At 37.5% G+C, this 23460-nt stretch overlaps 1 protein-coding gene across 1 annotated transcript in view; it reads right to left on the bottom strand.

The window, feature by feature from the left end:
* The window catches only part of UGT8 (UDP glycosyltransferase 8), an 85754-nt gene that overhangs the window by 41711 nt on the left and 20583 nt on the right, over positions 1–23460 (bottom strand). The window contains exon 2 of the mRNA XM_001146803.7: positions 12093–12916. Within this exon, the coding sequence (XP_001146803.2) occupies positions 12093–12914 (822 nt within the window). The 5' untranslated portion in view covers positions 12915–12916. The remainder of the gene's footprint in view (positions 1–12092; positions 12917–23460) is intronic.

Genomic DNA, 23460 nt, shown 5'->3' with positions numbered 1-23460 from the left:
TTTAAATTTGTAAAGATCTGGTAAACAAGCCTCATTTGAAGTTTTATTTACAAAGCAATATACTTAAAACTTAACTGAAATAAATGGATCTTTTTTATGAGGGGGGAAAGCATTTGAACTTTACCAAAATAAATTTGCAAAAGCTTGAAGTATTTTTCTATAATTTCAATTTTTTCCTTAAAATGTTTCTAAATAAATATTTTACAAAATCTTTTCCACAAATTCTCTATCACAAAAAGCTGAAAGGTATAATTCTTAAAAGGTAAGAAAATTATGTATATGGCTTGATGCATTTCAAAATTCTCTTTAAGATTATAGTTGAAGAAAAAAAGTCTTTCAATAAAAATGGTAATTCAATTATATTCCCTGGGGAAAAATATGTACTTTCTGTATTGTAGAAAATCAAATAATATGGTGGCTTGAATTTTTTTTTTTTTTTTTGAGACAGAATCTCACTCTGTCACCCAGGCTGGAGTGCAGTGGCACAATCTCAGCTCACTGCAACCTCTGCCTCTGGGCTTCAAGTGATTCTCCTGCCTCAGCCTCCTCAGTAGCTGGTATTACAAGTGTGTGCCACCATGCTCAGCTAATTTTTGTATTGTGAGTAGAGATGGGGTTTGATCATGATGGCCAGGCTGGTCTCGAACTCCTGACCTCAAGTGATGGTGGCCTGAATTTTTAATCATTGGTTTTTAAAAAACAAATATTACTTGTCTTAAGCCTATTTCTAATTATTGTTCATGGTTTACTAAAAAAAAAAAACAGCTTCACTAGTATACAAACTGTAAAACTGATCCTTTTCTATGCCTCTCATTTGTCCATCCTCTGCAAGACTCCAGCTTTATGAATTATCAGAGATCTGCCAACTGCACTAGAAATAAGAACGATTTAAGAATGGAAGTCTGTATTTTAATGTATGTATAAGGCTCAAAATTTTCTCTTTCACACCATCACTGAAGTGGAAGCCACTTTAAAGACCATCCAAGCCCTATCACTGACCCACTCACAATTTAGTGATAAAAAAAGGTAAAGTGATCTTGTGAAGGACTAGATATTCACCTGGTTCCCAGTGAGTACTCTGTCACCTCTACCAATGGTCTGATGCCACAAATGTAAGAAGATTGTTAAAGGAGAGTATAAGTTTAGTCATTTATTACTATATATCTACTTAGCAACAACTAAAATTGTCCAGTGACTCAGGACCACAGGTATACATACCCAACTAACTCATGGAAACATCCAATTCACCAACACCAATAAAGGATGGACCTATGATATCACTTTTTCTAGTTATCCTTTATCCTTTCCTAGTCATGACTTCTCAGAATTCTTGGAGACTCCTCTTCCTTCCTCCTCTTCCTTGGAGAGTCGATAAGCCACTGCATTTATTTCCATGGCTTTACTATAATCTCTTGGAAGGTAACTCCCACAACTGAATACCCAGCATTGACCTTTCCTATCAACTCCATGCTCACATGTTCAAACATCAATTTGACTTTTGAATCCACTCATATACCCACAGGTTTCTCAAATTCAATATGCCCCCAACTAAACAATGTATTTTCCTAAAGAACTTCTTCATCCCTTACTCTTTCGCATCAAGGAAATGCCATCCACCAGTTGCTCAAGCAAGAAAACTGGGTTTTTTAGAACCGCCCATCACTCAACTTCACCCCATTCAATTCTACCTCCCAAATATACTTGGAATTATCCCACTTCTCACCATCTCTGCAGCCATCAATGCACCTCTGAGCTACTGCAACATTCACCCAATTGATCCTGCCTGTCTCCTCTCTTCCCCTTTTATTGTTCTTTTTCCACAAAGCAACCAGAGTGATCCTTTTTTTTTTTTTAGACAGTCTCACTATGTCCTCCAGGCTGGAGTGCAGTGGCGCCATCTGGGCTCACTGCAACCTCTGCCTCCTGGCTTCAAGTGATTCTCCTGCCTCAGTCTCCCGAGTAGCTGGGATTACAGGCACACACCACCACGCTTGGCTAATTTTTGTATTTTTAGTAGAGACGGGGTTTCACCAAGTTGGTCAGGCTGGTCTCGAACTCCTGACCTCTTGATCTGCCCACTTTGGCTTCCCAAAGTGCTGGGATGACAGGCGAAAGCCACCATGCCTGGCCCACAGTGTGGATTTTCTAAAAGTAAATCCAATCATGTTAAAGCCCATCTAAAGCCTCAGAAGGAAATCCAAACCTTGGACAGTGAACAAGGCTTTGCATGATATCATCTCTGTTCATCTCTCTAAGGTCACCTCAGTCACTCTACCCTAGCTCCATGCCATCAGCTTCTCAGCCCCCACTGATCTTTCTCAGTTCTTCAAAATGTAAAGTCCTTCCCACTTTGGGGTGGGTGTTGGTTGCCTGGAATACTCTCCTTCCATCAGCTGTCTCCACTTTCTCAGGAGGCATTACTCTGATCGTCTGAGAAGACTCCTTATTTTCTATCACTGCATTCTTTTGGCTTCTGTTACAGCAGTTTAGCTTTGGAAATATGCATCATATTAATTTGTTTACATCTTTATTATTTCCCCTATTAGACTAGAAGCAACACAAACAAAAAAACTATGGATTGCACTTAACATTGCTAGCTCAGTGCCTGGCACATATTAGGTACCCAGTAAATCTGCACTCAATGTATAACTAAATGGCCATCTATCCTTTTTAAGTGTGGCCATCTCTTTGTGATTTGTAAAACCTTTTCAATGTTATACATGTGAAAAAGTTCTAAGAGGACTTTGTAGTGAAAAAAAAGTCAAGTCGGTTTATCTGTTTCTCATCATGGCCTGAAAATGGTAGTCAAGGAATTTAGTTAGCCTCAAAGTTTTAACAATATTTATCAAGTCAATTAAGTTGCTTTTCACTGATAAAAAGTCTGGAAATGCATAGTGTAATAAAAGTTTTATTCCATTTTTGCAAAATAAATTAGGCAACTGTATTGACTTTTGCAACTTCGGATTACATTAATTCAAAACATATGTATTAAAGCCCATACTGTGCAAGTACTGTAGTACTAGGAATGAAAGTGGGTGGGACATAAAAGTTGACTGACCCATGATCCCTCAGTATTGCTTCCTCCATTATTTGTTTCTGAAATATTTAAAATTCCTTAGAACCTAATGTTTTTCTTAAAGATCTGTGCAAATCAAATCTTTTTAAATGCTATCAGAAGACCTTTTCTCTAAATCTAATTCAGTATAAAATGATTCAATGGACATTCATTAAGTAGTTACTATATTCAATGAAGTAGAACCAAGTCAGCTTACTTTGTAAAGTTTATTTTTACTCTACCACATATCCAGGAAGGAAAAAAGCAGAAGAAAATCAAGGGAAGTTAGTATCCACCACGTGGTCTTAAGTTTCCCCTCCTGCATTTGAACACCATAATTTTTCTGAAAATCCACCCTGTCAAAGGCCACCCAAATGAAATACTATATGTAAATGACCACTTTTATAGGAACTTCTTTGAAGTTTTAGGACAAAGGAAGACATGCTTGTCTGTCTCTTTTTCTCTCTCCTATCTAATAGCATTTTCATCTCTCACAGCTTTCTAGAATTGATGCTCTGTTAACCAGCTAATTAACTCTCTATGTTTATATTAATCAGAATTCTTGAATCTTCTCCTAGAAGTGGTTCCTACAAACAGCAATAAATGCTGCTTTACCAAAATATACCCGAAGGCCAAAAGCAAATGGTGAAGATGAATTAAAACAGGGAGAAGAGTTGAAAGTTATTAGTTCTGAGGCCCTTACCTATTATTGACATGGCTGTACATGGCCATTCTATTTAGATCTATATCTTAAAGCAAGAACTGATCATTCAACAGCATCATCTTAGTTTCACAAAATGGAACTGTAAGGTAATGAGCTGTTCAGATCTACAGTGTAATCCAGGGCTTTTCTAGTTCTTGAAATCTAGATACATATCCATTTGTTTGGGTGCAATTTACACTGAAAATAACTTTCTAAAACAGAGAAAATCTTTAATTACCCCAGAAAAAAGATTCTCATACAAAATACATTAAGCAATGCTATTAAAATTTATGGATCACATGGATTGTGTGAGTTTAAATTAATGGTTCTCAAATAGTGGCTGGTCATCTGACCAACAGTATCAGCATTACCAGGTAACATGGTACAAATTATTAGACCCACCCCAGATCTACTAAGTGGCCTACAATCACGTGCTGACAGGAATTTCATGGAATTCTGATCTAAGCAATACTGAAAGAGAATACAATACTGAAGGAGAATACAAAGGATACAATGGGACATTACTTTTCTTTTATTGTTGTTTTTGTTGAGATGGAGTCTCACTCTGTCGCCCAGGCTGGTGTGCGGTGGCACGATCTCAGCTCACTGTGACCTCTGCCTCACGGGTTCAAGCGATTCTCCTGTTTCAGCCTCCCGAGTAGCTGGCACTATAGGCATGCACCACAACAATGCCCTGCTAATTTTTTTGTATTTTTAGTAGAGATGGGGTTACATCATGTTGGCCAGGCTGGTCTAGAACTCCTGACCTCAGGTGATCCACCTGCCTCAGCCTCCCAAAGTGCTGGGATTACAGGTGTGAGCCACCGAGCCCTGCTGGGATATTACTTTTAATGACAAAAACCACAATTACTTTTGCACCAACCTAATAAATAATATAGGAAGAAGTCAGTATAAATATTGGGGTTGGTTGCTGAGTCTGAACCTTAGATCTTAGAAGAAACTACTAAGGCTTTTTTGGCATTTCTAGGTTACTGAGTCTAGTTCTTCAGGGTCTGAGTGTGGAGGAGATTCAGTACAATGCTGGGCTAGAAGGAAGGCAATCATTTATTTGCCTAGAGTTCTCCCCTAAACTCCCTCAAAAATGAGAATAACAGAGTCAGGAGAATGGATAGGTGTGGAGCCAGCAGAAGAGGGGCTGGAGTCCCAGTTCCTCCACTGAAAGGCCTGAAAAATCACAGTGTCCCAGAGGTTAAAGAAGCCAGCATTCTGATGAAGCTACTCCCTTAATTCTTCTTTCTACCCTAGAGAAGATACATCTATCAATTTCTGTTCATTTCTTAAGAAACTCCAGGTGATCTAAGAACCACGTATCTCACACAATTGTCATGGTCCTTCTACTTCAGTAAGAAAAATAATGGAAGAAAGAAAAAAAAAATCCCCAAGATGGAAACAGAAGTACCAGTGTCAACTGCCCGAATGAAGAGAGGTGAAACCATAGATGCTCCACATCCCTCCTACATCTCTATCCACTCTCCTGAGAACCATTCTTCTCCTCAGCATGTGGAAAATAATAAATGATCAGTGATTCCATACTCTTGGCTCACTGTAAGTTACAAGGGTTATTACAGCAATAATAAGAGTAATAGAGTAATAACTGCCACCACCAGGTATTGTCATGGCTCTCATATACCAAAAGTCCTCTGAAGTACTGACATGCTATCCTCATTTTAATTAGGCTGATTCCTTTATCCAAAAGAGTCATATGAAGATAAGACTAAAAGTCAGGGCCATTTGACTAAAAAAGCCCCTGTTTTTCCATTTTGGTATTTTGTACAACAAGGAACAATACCTGGAAAGGTGAAATACAATTTTTCATAAACAAAGCCAGAAAATAGGTAGTTTGTCTTCAGTGCCACTGATTTGTCACAAGCTCATGCTTACACCACAAAATCTGAGCTCAGAAATAGATCTGACAAACCCTTTGGCAGTAGCAATTTAAATTTCATAAATAGACCTGTTTGGCTTAGAGTAAGAGTATTTGTGAAGAATATCATCCCCCAAAACTGGTGTCAACAGTAATTTAATTGAGAAAATTGTCATTTCTAAAAATTATCAGTTAAAAATATTTCCCTTAAAAATATTGCCAGTATTTGACTTAATACCTAAATGAACAATTCTCTAGGGCTTATTAAAGCTTAAAAACTTAACAATGTGTGCTGGAGTTAAAATCATGTCAGATCTTGCAATATCAATTCAAAACAAGTTTGTTTGATTCCATTCATATATTGGATCTCCTATCATATCAGGAAATCCTTGTAAGCCCATAATGCTTATAGAAGCAGATGACAAGCTATTAAAAACTACAATGTTGCTTAGAAAATTTTTGTATCAGTGAACTGAACAGTTAAGTCATTGATAGTTTCAACAGTGCTTGATTTACTTACTTCCTGGATAGATTTCTTTAACAAGAAATTTGGTTACTTACTATAAATTTGGTTTCTTACTACAAAATAATAAGAAAATACATGATTAACCTACAAAGCATCTGCAAAAACATTTTACATTAATGAGTTCCCTTAGAGAATTTATTTTTTCTGCCAAACTATCATTTAACAGTTCATTAAATATTAAACTTTTATTGAGTGCCAACCACTTTTCAGGCATTCAGGCTATAGAGTATCAACCTTTTGAGGTACTCACATTCTAGTTAAGAGAGCCATCCAACAAACAAACAAACAGTAGTTAAAGTACTACCATTTCTGACCTCAGAATTAGTAACTGGAATGAAATTATTAGTCTCTTCTAAACATTGTCATCCTCAATTTTCTGACCCCCACATAGCTAACAACATAGCATAGTACTACTATATAAATGAAGCTTTACATCTCCAGCTTTAAATTTCATAAGACAACAAATTGCATATGTAATTATTAATAAAATGGCCTTAATTTTCCACATCTGCTGCAACCCTGGATCAAGTCTTTTACCCCCAAGGACCCTGGTCTCATATCCAAGCCTAGAGACTTCATTCATTAATGATGAAATCAGCTTTCAATCACCATATGTAATAGGAAGTAATGGCTTCTATGTTAATCAGGAATACCAAGTATGGAAAGCCACTATTTTGTTTCTTCATTTCATTTTTCTTCTCCTAAACTTACCTGCTCACAAGTGGCTAATCTAATAACTCTGTTGCTCAATCTCTCATTGTCCCCAAGATCATTCTCTGAAGGAGTTCCAGCAAATAACAAAATGACAAACAGTGAATATCTCCTGGTCTAGTCCCTGGTCCCATGTGCTTTCTTATCTCTGTTTATCTCTTATCTCTCCCCAAGACTATGCTTCCTTAAATAAAAATGTCTCCACAACTGGTGAACTTAAGATGCCATAAATACTCCTAATGTGGAAATATAGTATCTCTGAAGAGCACCAAATGAGTGCCATGCTGCCTCAAATCATCTTTCAAGACAGCAATAGCTGGCCTGACTTTCAACACTGTCCCTGTTTATATGCATATTTGGAAGAGAGAGAAGACTATTTTAGTTCACAATTGGGTAATGGTATGGTTATCTTCTTTCCTCACTATCAGTAACATTAGAGTAGTTATTCTAATTCATTAAAATAACTTAGTACCAGCTGGGGCAGTGGCTCATGCCTGTAATCCCAGCACTTTGAGAAGCCAAGGTGGCCGGATCACTTGAGGTCAGGAGTTTGAGACCATCCTGGCCAACATATCGAAACCCTGTCTCTACTGAAAATATAAAAATGAACTAGGCATGGTGACATACACCTCTAATCCCAGCTACTTGGGAGGGTGAGGCAGGAGAATTGCTTGAACCCAAGAGGCAGAGGCTGCAGTGAGCCGAGATCATGCCACTGCACTTCAGCCTGGGTGACAGAGTGAGACTCCATCTCAAAAAATAAAAATTAAAAAAAAAACTCAACAACTTAGCATGGATTTTTGGGTTGCTTAATGGCTAGGACAGTATACAGACACAAATTTAGAACAAACAGATGATAGTTATAATATTAACATTGTTGCACTAACTGAATCACCTATTTTTGGCAACTATTTCTATTTGATACAGTTCATTAAATATTGAAGTTTTATTGAGTACCAACCATTTTTCAGGCACTCAGGTTATAGAGTATCAACCTTTTGAGGTACTCACATTCTAGTTAAGAGACCCATGTAAAACAAACAAACAAACAACAACAAAAACAGTACAACAACAGCAAACAGTAGTTAAAGTGCTATTAGGTGCTGTAAGAGTTCAAGGCTGTAGAAGTTGAAAAGTGGCAGAGAGCAACTGCCTGGCAGCCTAGGCCATTTCAGCCAATGGGAAATCATCTAAAAAGTATCACTTGAAACATTTACTTTTTAATAACTATTAGATTCCCTAAGTAAACATGTACTATTCTTTGGTGGATTATCTGCTAATAAAATTAATAAAAATTAAAATCACTTTCCAATTAGATGTCATTATTTCATTCACATTTAATATTTAAAGGATCTATTTGGCCAGGCGCGGTGGCTCACACCTGTAATCCCAGCACTTTGGGAGGCCGAGACCGGCAGATCACAAGGTCAGGAGATCGAGACCATCCTGACTAACACAGTGAAACCCCATCTCTACTAAAAATACGAAAAATTAGCTGGGCATGGTGGCACTTGTCTGTAGTCCCAGCTACCTGGGAGGCTGAAGCAGGAGAATCACTTGAACCTGGGAGGCAGAGGTTGTAGTGAGCTGAGATCATGCCACTGCACTCCAGCGTGGGCGACAGAGCAAGAGATTCTATCTCAAAAAAAAAAAAAAAAAAAGAATCTATTCAAATAGGGGCCTGTCTACAGACCTCCTTGATCAAAACATTTTTATGTGTTAATCTTTATCTATGTTCTCTACTGGCCTGCAATGATAGAGTAGGTAAACCACTATATGAATGTGATCCAACTCAGAATTCTTCCCCTTAGTCCACATTGTTTAAAGACTCCTATTAGAGGCAGCCAGGTAGTAGATGATAAGTTGTCTTTCCAGGCACATTTCTAACATGGATTTTAAAATGATTTCTACTATCAAGGCACACAATTTCTTCACTCTACACTGACACAACATTTTGTAATCAAAAGCATTTGAACTTAGGCTGATTTAGTTTATCAAATCTCTAAAGCATAAATAAGAGTCCATATGGTTTCATTTGACTTGAGTATTAAGCCCTGACAATCTTTGAGAGACATAAAATAAATAAGATTCAAAAACTGCTGTCTCTGCATGGTTTTATACACAATTGTAAGTAAGTAAATGACTAAAATTAGTGACAAGAGATGCAATCACCTTGAAAAAACACCTAATAAATAGCAAAACAACCCACATTACACCTGACTTTGCCACAGACTATCTGTGTGGCTTTTGATGAAGTCTTTGTATCTACTATGTGAGAAATGGATGGACTATTCCCTATCTCTATTCTACCTACTTTAAAGGAAAGAATAAATAAAATGAATGGAGCCGAACTATATGCTCTCTACAGGATTTCTTTAGGATCAAACATTGTGAAAGCTTATTTAAAATGTCCTTTATAAATTTTCTCTGCCCTTTCATCCAAGGTTGTGAAATTCAGTCTCACTGTACAATCATTTACAGACATCTGGAAAACCTAATCTATGCCCAGTGTAAGATACCAGGGCAATTAACAATTAAGCTGCTATATGTGAATCATGTGTTCTACGCAGCTATTTTCTGGGCCTTCCTGTGTTACTGTCACAACAATGCCCTGTAAATAATACAGGCATTTGAGAAACTCATTAACTTTTAGAATGAAAAGTTTATTATCTCAAATAAATCTACTAGAAAAATCTCACTGGGAACACGTGTTCATAAGCATATAAAACCACACCAGAATAAGGAATCCCTGAAAGAGTAGTGCACATCATTCTTCAAAATACTCCCTGCTCAAAAACTATAAATAACATTCTGAAATGAAAACAGCCCTTCACAATGATAATCTAATAGACTTCCAATAATAATAATACTCTTATCTATGTCCACATACTATATATAACACATGCACACATGCCATGTCTGTGCATGCAACCAAACTAATTGGCACAAAGCAAACTTTGTAAATAAAAAACGCATTTCAAAAGAACCACTACAAATAGCCCAGAGGAAAAAGAAGAACTCCACAAAGAAAGTCAAGCCAGTGTCAAATGAGAAATTATGGCAAATTAAAGGATATTTTGAGTAATACCTTATGTCGAGCACCAAAAACCACTAAAAAGATGTTTTTCATGTAAAACAAAATAGTGACACTAGTAACGACATCTGTGTGCAGAGGAATCCATGACAGAAAAAAATGCTTGGATGGTAGAAAAAAATTCTCACATGCTATGCATCTTTTTGAAAGGTAGAGTATTGAAAATAAAACATAAAGTATTTTCCTACACTTATACTGTGTCATTCAAGTTGCTGCAACTCAAGACAAATATACAGCAGGAACTGGAAGGAAAGAAAAGGCAATCAGGACAGGATATTCCTTTTTTTTTTTTTTTTTTTTTTTTTTAAGACAGGGTCTCACTCTGACACCTAGGCTGGAGTGTAGTGGTGTAATCTCAGCTCACTGCGGCCTCGACCTCCTGAACTCAAGTGATCCTCCCACCTCAGCCTCCTGAGTAGCTGGGACTATAGACATGCATCACCATACCCGGCTAATTTTTATTTTTTGTAGAGACAAGGTTTCACTATGTTGTCCAGGCTGGTCTCGAACTCCTGGACTCAAGTGATCCTCCTGCCTTGGCCTCCCAAAGTGCTGGGATTACAGGCATGGGCCACCGCGTCCAGCTGCTTTTCATCATATACTTCTTCTTCAATCAAGTGACTGAAGAAGAGAGACATCACCCAGATGAAAACCAAAGGGAGCTGGCAGAAGGGGAGTGTTCTAGCTGGGAAAAGATGATGACCCAGAGAGAACAAGGATGATTTGTGTAACATTTTAAATGACTCAGTTAAGGTAAAGACACACCTTGATTACCAAATCTTTTAGAAGCTCCTTCTAAAATCTGATTTTAGCTACCTTTAGGAAGGTGACTCTGCCAGAGAAGATCTGGGGATTCAAAATGAGCTTGGATAAATTCATGAATGGCTAAGATAAGCTGAGATTAATCCCTATCCTTTACAGTTGACGTCAGAGAGAACAAGTGTGCCCTCATGGCCTCCAGTGGCTGTATATATTTGAAATGCTGTGGGTGTACAGGCCATTTCTATGTTTCCATGTTATATGAAATATATCGATATATTATTTATTAATTATAACTCTAATGGCCATATTAGAAAAGCCTACAGGTCATATATTTCTAATCACCTTATTGCCTCACGACAAAATTCAGCCATGTGATTGTCCTCATCTATACGAGAAAATCTGGATTTACTCTTCATCAAGGCCCTGACAGAATTTTTAATATGTAGTACCAGAACTAGAAATCAACAATTTAGCAAAATTGTTTTGAGTGCCTATTTCCAGAGGTAGGATTAAAAGTAACTTGAATAGAGAAAGTCCTGCAACAAGCCTTACACTTCCTAGTAAATGGGATCTGATGTTGAGGTTAAATTGAGAGATTCAATGTGAGGTTAGAAAACTCACTACAACAATAGGTATGTGTATGGCTTCTGCTAATGTGGGATACCTAATAAAAAACAAGAATGGTGAACAGAATACCAAGGGATTTACTGTTGGCTCAACCAATAAAAAGAATTTAAGTTTGACATAGAGAACAGTTTCTTAAAGTGCCATTGATTCCATCATTGAAATGAAATTGCAATAGAGCATGCTTTCCTTAAAACCATTACATTTACTTACTAGCTTAAATTAACCGACTCCTTACTTTGATGGAAGTTACCACCTCACTTTCATTATTGGACATAAACTAGTGGTAATAACCTCCCAGAGAAGAACCTCTGTTCACTGACCTGAAGCTAAACATATATACCCGTTAATTGTGCTATTTGGGGTAGAACAGAGGGGATTCTGTGTGTAATTAAAGATAAAATCACTTATACTCATTAAAATTAACCATTTAACTATATTCTCCTCACATACTATAACTATTACTTAATCAGAAAACTACTTCCCAGCCAGTCTATTGACCATATGGCATAGTGGTCTTTTCAGTATTACAGAAATGCTCATTCAAAGCAGCAATGTTTCCCAGGGAAGTGGTGGACCCACATAAAGGGACTTTGGAGGCCCCATGTCCTAATCACCTTTTAGTGTACTGTATATATACAATATATATAAATAACAAATCATATCTCTTCCAAAAATCAAAACTGACTTTTACATTAAAAAAGAATTACCAAGGAATTCAGCAAACCTTACTTCTGGTAGTGGGCTGGCTGGTTTGGTTAGGATTCCTCCTACATAAACAACATTAGGCAGAGTGGGTCTTGGGAATTCCAGTGCTACGTCAGTACACAGCATCCACAGGCTGGACCCATGAACCAAATCATACATGGACTTCTCCGGCAGCAGGTTGTACTTCTGCATTATCCTTTCATATTTGGGAAGAACCAGAAAGCTGACCCCTAATCTGGAAATGAGGTAAACACCAGTATTTTTCATCCTTTGCAGCAAGTTCATGCGGTCTGTGAGGAGTGAGTTAAACTCTGGGACGTATGCTAATGGAGCAGGAGCACCCACTTCAGCAGGATACCAAAGGCCAGTTGAAAATACAGCATATTTAACCCCTAAAAGATGAGCTATAACAAATCCACACATATCATTAGGGTCCACCAGCAGCAGGTCAAATTTTTCTTTCTTCAGACCCTGGATCAGGGCATGGTTGCCAACCATCATGTCACAGTTCTTAGTATAGTGATCCAGTATGTCAAACAGTTCGATTGCTGTCAATCTCCCAGAGAAAATATTCCGCATCTTGGACTGTAGGAAAGCATCTGAGGTGGTACTGTTAAAGATCCCTGGGTAGCGCTGGAGGCTGTAATGATTAGATGGGGCGATGTCTCTGCCTTCAGAGAGGAGGAACACTGTATGGTGGCCTCTCTCGTGCAAGGCTGAGGCTAGCGTCTTGAAAATGTACATATGGCTTTCAAACATAATTGGCGGCACGATGATGATTTTGGCAGCCTTCGCTATCCCAACAGCACTCCACAGGAGAATGAAATATGGAGTGTAAGACTTCATAGCTGTAATAACAACCAGAAAACAACTTAAAACAAAATACAATGCTCACCATTCAAAACAAGCAATCACAAAGCATTTTTCCCCAAAAATATCTGATCTAATACTTTGTCTAAAAAAAAAAAATCATGAACAGACACTTCTCAAAACAAGACATTTATGCAGCCAAAAAACACATGAAAAAATGCTCACCATCACTGGCCATCAGAGAACTGCAAATCAAAACCACAATGAGATATCATCTCACACCAGTTAGAATGGCAATCATTAAAAAGTCAGGAAACAACAGGTGCTGGAGAGGATGTGGAGAAATAGGAACACTTTTACACTGTTGGTGGGACTGTAAACTAGTTCAACCATTGTGCAAGTCAATGTGGCGATTCCTCAGGGATCTAGAACTAGAAATACCATTTGACCCAGCCATCCCATTACTGGGTATATACCCAAAGGACTATAAATCATGCTGCTATAAAGACACATGCACACGTTATGTTTATTGCGGCACTATTCACAATAGCAAAGACTTGGAACCAACCCAAATGTCCAACAATGATAGACTGGATTAAGAAAATGTGGCACTTATACACCATGGAATACTATGCAGCCATAAAAAATGATGAGTTCATGTCCTTTGTAGGGACATGGATGAAATTGGAAATCATCATTCTCAGTAAACTATCGCAAGAACAAAAAACCAAACACCGCATATTCTCATTCATAGGTGGGAATTGAACAATGGGAACACATGGACACAGGAGGGGGAACATCACACTCTGGGGACTGTTGTGGGGTGGGGGAAGGGGGGAGGGATAGCATTGGGATATATACCTAATGCTAGATGACGAGTTAGTGGGCGCAGCGCACCAGCATGTCACATGTATACATATGTAACTAACCTGCACATTGTGCACATGTACCCTAAAACTTAAAGTATAATAATAATAAAAAAGAATGCATTATATAGTATTATACACTAACATACAAAAAAAACACTATTAAAAATTAACCTGATATTTGTTCTAATTACCTCTTTATTTTTGAAAGATCAATTATGTTTAAGTATAGAATTGAAAGCAAAGTTGACATAAACTGAAATATATTAAAAATGGATCTGTTTGGGAAGAAAATTGAATCAGTAAACTATTTTCAGACATTTGAAATAACATTTTGATAAGGTTGAATGACACATAATATATCTTTTTGGAAGAATATCTATGAAATATCTATGGAACATCTGTTCATCTTCTAATTGAATGTCAATGTTAATCCCAGGAAGAAGAGCTGACCTTTTTTAATTTCCAGGTATATCAGCACGTGTCTCTTTGTTTAAATCATTTTAATTCAATGGTTACATTTGCAGTTATAATCAAAGCATACCAAAGAAAGATTGTTTTAGAAAATAATTATTTTGAATGGTAGTTTGGTAATTCTGCAGAAAAGACTTTTTTCCAGAGGAAAAATGATCTTTAACATATATTTTCCCTTTACCTAAATACCATAATTGTCCTAGCAATCTATATTTATGTAATCTATGTCAATTTGCTGATGCATTTCAGGGCATTATGTAAAAGAGAAACTTTTAATAGAAAAGCTCAAGAGGGTTAATGGATCTCAGTAAATACTTATTGAAAAAGGACTGATGAATGATTATGTCTCAGACCACACTTGCTATGTTGTACCTTTAACTCAGGTGCAAATGTCAAGTCAGATGATGCCGGTACACTTGAGGGCCAGTACTTCTCCTACCTTTTCATGTTAACAGATATGTGTAATAAAGTTGTCTTTTATTGTTTTTAGAGATAAATATACTACACGTGGGGACCATATAGTGTGCAAATACACCCACCAACCTATTCAATATAATGAATTCTTAGACTCTAAATTAGACCCTCAAATAGAAAAAAGATCTAAACAATTGCTCATGCAAACTGGACACATTTCAAAAATCTCAAAATAGATTTATACACACATCACCAACACACATATAACCAAATTGATATCTATTTTTACTCCTTAGAATACATTAACCCTCCTATTTGTATAAATTCCCAACATCTAAATGCAGTTTTAACAACTATACCTTCTCAACATTCAAACACTGCAAGCAAAAAGAAATCAATAGCAGGCAACTAATAGATTCTTCCAATAACAAGATTGAACTCTAAAATACATATATTTCCAGATGCTTTTTTCCTCTCCTACTCTAAGGGAAGTTTCAAACTATTTGAAAGTTGAAATTATACCATTAAGAATAAGTAAAAGTAATGCATATTACAAACATGTAATATAAACGTCACTTACATTATTATAAGGCTTTAAAAATAATTAACTTTGGAGAAGATACTGATTCTATAGTAAAGTTGACTACAATTACAAGATCAGTGAAGAAAGAAAATTAAGGAGCCGATCTTAGAAAAACCTTGCAAATGTTTATTCTACTGTACTGCCTCACCTATGTGTCTCTCCAATGTTGCCTTCTCACAAATCTGAAGAAGGAAAAATGAGATATTTTACAAGGAAATATTATGAACTCCAGGGATAAGACTAATGCCAAAACAGGTAGGTATTCCAGCAGCTACTGCTCACTGCTGTCACTTCTTGCATATTCGAGAGGTGAGTACTTGACGATGGAACAATGGTAGAAAACTGGTCTCCCCACTGGGTTCTGGATCTAGCTGAGCAGACCATAGGTACACTCTGTTCAGCTACAGTTAAAACTACTTTATCTATCATAAATAACTTAAAACAAAAATGATCATAGAGAACAAATGCTTTCACTGTGCTTTTAATTCTTCCTTTTTAATTTTAATATTTTATTTCAGTAATTACTACAAAGTAAAAAGAAATCACATAATTTTTAATGAACTGCTTATATTTTAGAATAGCACAGTCAAGATATAATTATCTTATATTTTAATATAATTATGTTATTATAATAGCCTATATTATTTATATTAAAGAAACCTGAAAAATACTCAATAGAAAGAAAACAAACTAAGCAATACAAATAAAATATGCAGACATATCAAATGCACCATAAACAAATATAATGACAAATGATATCTTAGAAATACAACCTGCAACATACATAACAGATATTTAACTTCCCTAAGTATTCTCCTGACTTCATTTAGTGCAGGAGAGGATTATTATCATGTGCAAATCTTGAAGTTATGTTAAATTCTCAACAACTGGGGATTGGTTAGACTGTCATTCATTCATATAATGCAGCCACTAAAATAATCTTATAAAAAGAATATGGCATAAGATATTCAAGATTTAATGTTGACTGAAAATTAGGATACTAAACATTATAAATATCATGTAGCACTTTGCAAAATATATACATGTGTACACATATGGGAATGATACTTGCCAAAATAGTATTGTTTTTCTCTGGCTAGTGTGAATTATAAGAGTTTTAACTTTTTCCTTTTATGTATTCACAAAGGAATCCACAGTGGGCATGTGTTACTCTCATTGAAATAAAAATAAATATTATTTTAAAGTAACATATGATGAAAAATACTTCATTCACAATAACAATAAAGTGTACAATATACCTTTTACATTACCAACATAGAATATTTGTTGCCTATAACATGGCCAGACTTCCCCTGAAGATATATACACAGGAATATTTTCTAAATGTATAGAAACACTTTTGTTTTCACAAAAGAAAATATTCTAAAAGTTAATCCTTCCCATGTTATAAATAGACTGATACATTTCTTCCAAATCCCACTGGATGACTGTTGTGTTTTGTTCGAAATTTAATCAAAATTATACCTATGTTCATTGGAAAAATATAAAAAGAAGAGAGAATACATTTTTGAAAAAGAAACAGTAATGATTTGGGATATCCATATAAATCTTAAAACATATTTTAAAACCCAATAATTAAAAACTGGAATTAGCCCAAGAATTCTACATGAAATCAATGCATCAGTGTAGGAAGCCTATTGGAATTCCCTGAATAAATATAAGCATAATAGATGACGAAGGAAGTACCACAAATAGATGAGGAAAGAAAAACTTATTCAATAGTGTTAAAAATTTGCTTTATATTTGAAAAATAAAATCACTATATTTTTTACCTTAAACCTTCCTTAAAGTAAATTGAATAGCATCGTGTTAGAAGTTTTTAGATAAATCCATTAAAAATGTTTAGCTTTAAAGGATTATCTGGAAAGAGAAAAAAATAAGCATAAAGCAAAGCAAACAATCACTTTTACAAATATTAGATTTAAATGCACAATCATTAATATTTTTGGAATGTTTAGAACATCTGGAGCAAGCAGAGGTTTCCAGTTTAAAATGGCAGATTAAAACAAGTGTTTCCATTCCTTTTCTCCCAAAGCTCCACTGGAAATTTGAGTGAAGAATATAAAAGAAAACAAATACACATGAGTTCTGAAAAGTGGTATGAGGCATTGACAGGGCTACAGTGGAATGACTGAACAAATGAACAAATTAGACTTGTCTCTTATAAAACCGGCAAGGATGTTATTTTTAGTGATAATGCTCAACTCTTGCAAAGGCACAGTGTAGTCTTAAGAAGTTGGTGAAAATGTAAACTGGTGTAAATGTTATGAAATACAACTGGCATATTATTTTATAACACTACAGAGATACCAATACTTATGTAGGAAAATGTCCATTGCATTCATAGCCAACAGCAAACAGCCAGAAACCACTATAAAGCCAACAGTAGATTAATTTAATTACAGCATATTTTTATGATGGAAAATTATACAACTTCAAAAATAATGTTTGAAAATAATTTTAATATCAGAAAATACTTGTAACATAACACTAAGATCAGAAATAAAATTATGTATATGATATATATATGTATATATAAAGTGATTATAATGATAACGAAGTAAAGATGAAACTGATAACAATTTTAAGGTTATGGACTTGAACAATTTTCTTTCCTTTTCTTATATTTTTCAGGATTTTCAAAGATTTCTACCAAAAGTAGGTAATTCTACAGCTTTCAGCTGGCACATCCCTGGAGCTGCAGCCTTACTCTCATCCTTCCTTTGGAGTTAAGCATCATAAAACATCAGTCTCTATTTGCTGGTCTCCACTTACTCCCCAAATGTTTACAGTCAGCCTTTGAATCCACCACAATTCTAACCAAATTCTTACTGTTAAGGGCACTAACGCTTCCCAAAATTCATACAAATGCCCATTTTCCATTTATCTGTTTGGACTTCCCTTTAACAGTAGCCACTAGTGATTCTCTCTTCCTCTAAATTCTCTCTTGGCTTCTAGGATACTACTACTACTTGACTACAAGATTCTGGCAGTGGAGTAATATGCTGCCAGAATCTTGAAGAAAATCCAAAATTCAAAGAATGTACAAAAATTTGAAGACTCTACACAAACTGCATTATCAGTCTACCCTTTTTTCTTCCTATTAAAAATTATTTCTATGCTTGCTTTCAAGACAGGAAGCCAAAAGCATTTTAATAGGTGTGTCTACCACTCACCACAGGGAAGTCATTTAACATTTCAGTGTGAATTAATTTGGGCAAAACAGTAAGATATCAGGATATTGGGGTGCACATCCAAAACGTTCATCTGTAAAAGTGATTTCTCCAAGGACAAAGAAAGGGTTTGTCTGTTTGTTTTGTTTGAGACGGAGTCTTGCTCTGTAGCTCAGGCTAGAGTGCAATGGCACAATCTCAGCTCACTACAACCTTCGCCTCCCAGGTTCAAGCAATTCTCCTGCCTCAGCCTTCTGAGTAGCTGGGATTACAGGCACACACCACCGTGCCCAACTAATTTTTCTATTTTTTTTAGTAGAGACAGGGTTTCACCATGTTGGCCAAACTGGTCTCGAACTCCTGACTGTGTGATCTGCCCGCCTCAGCCTACCAAAGTGCTGGGATTACAGGCATGAGCCACCATGCACAGCACAAAGGAAAGGTTTTAAACCCTTAGAGCTCCAGAAAACAAGTTAGATTAGCTACAATGCTTCTGTGCCTAGGTATCAATGGTTCATATATGCTGAAATTTGATACAGGAACACCCCAATATACTACTGAAATATTTTAAAGATGAAAATAGAATTTTATAAATCCCCTGTATTTCCCATTTTTCCAAAGAGACTAAAGCTAAAATACCAGAGTTTAATACCATACATGGGAGCCAAGATGGCCAAATAGGAACAGCTCCAGCCTACAGCTCCCAGCATGAGTGACGCAGAAGACGGGTGATTTCTGCATTTCCAACTGAGGTACTGGGTTCATCTCACTGGGGAGTGTTGGACAGTGGGTGCAGGACAGTGGGTGCAACGCACCGAGCATGAGCCGAAGCAGCGTGAGGCATCGCCTCACCTGGGAAGCACAAGGGTTCAGGGAATTCCCTTTCCTAGTCAAGACAGGGGTGACAGAAGGCACCTGGAAAATCGGGTCACTCCCACCCTAATACTGCACTTTTCCAATGGTCTTAGCAAACAGCACACCAGGAGATTATATCCCCTGCATGGCTCGGAGGGTCCTACACCCATGGAGCCCCACTCATTGCTAGCACAGCAGTCTGAGATCAAACTGCAAGGCGGCCATGAGGCTAGGGGAGGGGCGCCCACCACTGCCGAGGCTTGAGTAGGTAAACAAGGCGGCCGGGAAGCTCGAGCTGGGTGGAGCCCACTGCAGCTCAAGGAGGCCTGCCTGCCTCTGTAGACTCCACCTCTGGGGGCAGGGCATAGCCCAAAAAAAGGCAGCAGAAACCTCTGCAGACTTAAATGTCCCTGTCTGACAGCTCTGAAGAGAGTAGTGGTTCTCCCAGCATGCAGCTGGAGATCTGAGAACGGGCAGACTGCCTCCTCAAGTGGGTCCCTGACCCACGACTAGCCTAACTGGGAGGCACCCCCAAGTAGGGGCAGACTGACACCTCACACGGCCAGGTACTCCTCTGAGACAAAACCTCCAGAGGAACAATCAGGCAGCAACATTTGCTGTTCACCAATATCCGCTGTTCTGCAGCCTCTGCTGCTGATACCCAGGCAAAAAGGGTCTGGAGTGGACCTCCAGCAAACTCCAACAGACCTGCAGCTGAGGGTCCTGACTGTTAGAAGGAAAACTAACAAACAGAAAGGACATCCACACCAAAACCCATCTGTGCATCACCATCAGCAAAGACCAAAGGTAGATAAAACCACAAAGATGGGGGAAAAACAGAGCAGAAAAACCGGAAACTCTAAAAATCAGAGCACCTCTCCTCCTCCAAAGGAATGCAGCTCCTCACCAGCAACGGAACAAAGCTGGACGGAGAATGACTTTGATGAGTTGAGAGAAGAAGGCTTCAGACGATAAAACTACTCCGAGCTAAACGAAGAAGTTCAAACCCATGGCAAAGAAGTTAAAAACCTTGAAAAAAATTAGATGAATGGCTAACTAGAATAACCAATGCAGGGAAGTCCTTAAAGGACCTGATGGAGCTGAAAACCACGGCACAAGAACTATGTGACGAACGCACAAGCCTCAGTAGCCGATTTGATCAACTGGAAGAAAGGGTATCAGTGATGGAAATCGAATTAAATGAAGCGAGAGGAGAAGTTTAGAGAAAAAAGAATAAAAAGAAACGAACAAAGCCTCCAAGAAATATGGGACTATGTGAAAAGACCAAATCTACGTCTGATTGGTGTACCTGAAAGTGACGGGGAGAATGGAACCAAGTTGGAAAACACTCTGCAGGATATTATCCAGGAGAACTTCCCCAATCTAGCAAGGCTGGCCAACATTCAAATTCAGGAAATACGGAGAACGCCACAAAGATACTCCTCGAGAAGAGCAACTCCAAGACACATAATTGTCAGATTCACCAAAGTTGAAATGAAGGAAAAAATGTTAAGGGCAGCCAGAGAGAAAGGTCAGGTTACCCACAAAGGGAAGCCCATCAGACTAACGGCTGATCTCTTGGCTCTACAAGCCAGAAGAGAGTGGGGGCCAATATTCAACATTCTTAAAGAAAAGAATTTTCAACCCAGAATTTCATATCCAGCTTCATAAGTGAAGGAGAAATAAAATACTTTACAGACAAGCAAATGCTGAGAGATTTTGTCACCACCAGGCCTGCCCTAAAAGAGCTCCTGAAGGAAGCACTAAACATGGAAAGGAACAACCGGTACCAGCCACTGCAAAAACATGCCAAATTGTAAAGACCATCAAGGCTAGGAAGAAACTGCATCAACTAATGAGCAAAATAACCAGCTAACATCATAATGACAGGATCAAATTCACACATAACAATATTAACCTTAAATGTAAATGGGCTAAATGCTCCAATTAAAAGACACAGACTGGCAAATTGGATAAAGAGTCAAGACCCATCAGTGTGCTGTATTCAGGAAACCCATCTCACGTGCAGAGACACACATAGGCTCAAAATAAAGGGATGGAGGATGATCTACCAAGCAAATGGAAAACAAAAAAAAGGCAGGGGTTGCAATCCTAGTCTCGGATAAAACAGACTTTAAACCAACAAAGATCAAAAGAGACAAGGCCATTACATAATGGTAAAGGGATCCATTCAACAAGAAGAGCTAACTATCCTAAATATATATGCATCCAATACAGGAGCATGCAGATTCATAAAGCAAGTCCTTAGTGACCTACAAAGAGACTTAGACTTCCACACAATAATAATGGGAGACTTTAACACCCCACTGTCAACATTAGACAGATCAACGAGACAGAAAGTTAACAAGGATATCCAGGAAATGAACTCAGCTCTGCACCAAGCGGACCTAATAGACATCTACAGAACTCTCCACCCCAGTTCAACAGAATATACATTCTTTTCAGCACCACACCACACCTATTTCAAAATTGACCACATAGTTGGAAGTAAAGCACTCCTCAGCAAATGTAAAAGAACAAAAATTATAACAAACTGTCTCTCAGACCACAGTGCAATCAAACTGGAACTCAGGATTAAGAAACTCACTCAAAACCGCTCAACTACATGGAAACTGAACAACCTGCTCCTGAATGACTACTGGGTACATAACGAAGTGAAGGCTGAAATAAAGATGTTCTTTGAAACCAATGAGAACAAAGACACAACATACCAGAATCTCTGGGACACATTCAAAGCAGTGTGTAGAGAGAAATTCATAGCACTAAATGCCCACAAGAGAAAGCAGGAAAAATCTAAAATTGACACCCTAACATCACAATTAAAAGAACTAGAGAAGCAAGAGCAAACACATTCAAAAGCTAGCAGAAGGCAAGAAATAACTAAGATCAGAGCAGAACTGAAGGAAATAGAGACACAAAACACCTTTCAAAAAATCAATGAATCCAGGAGCTGGTTTTTTGAAAAGATCAACAAAATTGATAGACCGCTAGCAAAACTAATAAAGAAGAAAAGAGAGAAGAATCAAATAGACGCAATAAAAAATGATAAAGGGGATATCACCACCGATCCCACAGAAATACAAACTACCATCAGAGAATACTATAAACACCTCTACACAAATAAACTAGAAAATCTAGAAGAAATGGACAAATTCCGGGACACACACACCCTCCCAAAACTAAACCAGGAAGAAGTTGAATCTCTGAATAGACCAGTAACAGGCTCTGAAATTGAGGCAATAATTAATAGCTTACCAACCAAAAAAAGTCCAGGACCAGATGGATTCACAGCTGAATTCTACCTGAGGTAAAAGGAGGAGCTGGTACCATTCCTTCCGAAACTATTCCAATCAATAGAAAAAGAGGGAATCCTCCCTAACTCATTTTATGAGGCCAGCATCATCCTGATACCAAAGCCGGGCAGAGACACAACAAAAAAAGAGAATTTTAGACGAATATCCTTGATGAACATCGATGCAAAAATCCTCAATAAAATACTGGCAAACCGAATCCAGCAGCACATCAAAAAGCTTATCCACTATGATCAAGTGGGCTTCATCCCTGGGATGCAAGGCTGGTTCAACATATGCAAATCAATAAACATAATCCAGCACATAAACAGAACCAACGACAAAAACCACATGATTATCTCAACAGATGCAGAAAAGGCCTTTGACAAAATCAACAAACCTTCATGCTAAAAACTCTCAATAATTTAGGTATTGATGGGACATATCTCAAAATAATAAGAGCTATCTATGACAAACCCACAGCCAATATCATAGTGAATGGGCAAAAACTGGAAGCATTCCCTTTGAAAACTGGCACGAGACAGGGATGCCCTCTCTCACCACTCCTATTCAACATAGTGTTGGAAGTTCTGGCCAGGGCAATTAGGCAGGAGAAGGAAATAAAGGGTATTCAATTAGGAAAAGAGGAAGTTAAATAGTCCCTGTTTGCAGATGACATGATTGTATTTCTAGAAAACCCCATCGTCTCAGCCCAAAATCTCCTTAAGCTGATAGGCAACTTCAGCAAAGTCTCAGGATACAAAATCAGTGTGCAAAAATCACAAGCATTCTTATACACCAGTAACAGACAAACAGAGAGCCAAATCATGAGTGGACTCCCATTCACAATTGCTTCAAAGAGAATAAAATACCTAGGAACCCAAC

This window comes from Pan troglodytes, chromosome 3 (assembly GCF_028858775.2).
Source record: "Pan troglodytes isolate AG18354 chromosome 3, NHGRI_mPanTro3-v2.0_pri, whole genome shotgun sequence".
Taxonomy (NCBI): domain Eukaryota; kingdom Metazoa; phylum Chordata; class Mammalia; order Primates; family Hominidae; genus Pan; species Pan troglodytes.
Note: the sequence above shows the minus strand (reverse complement) of the source record. Positions and strands in the feature narration are given on the sequence as shown.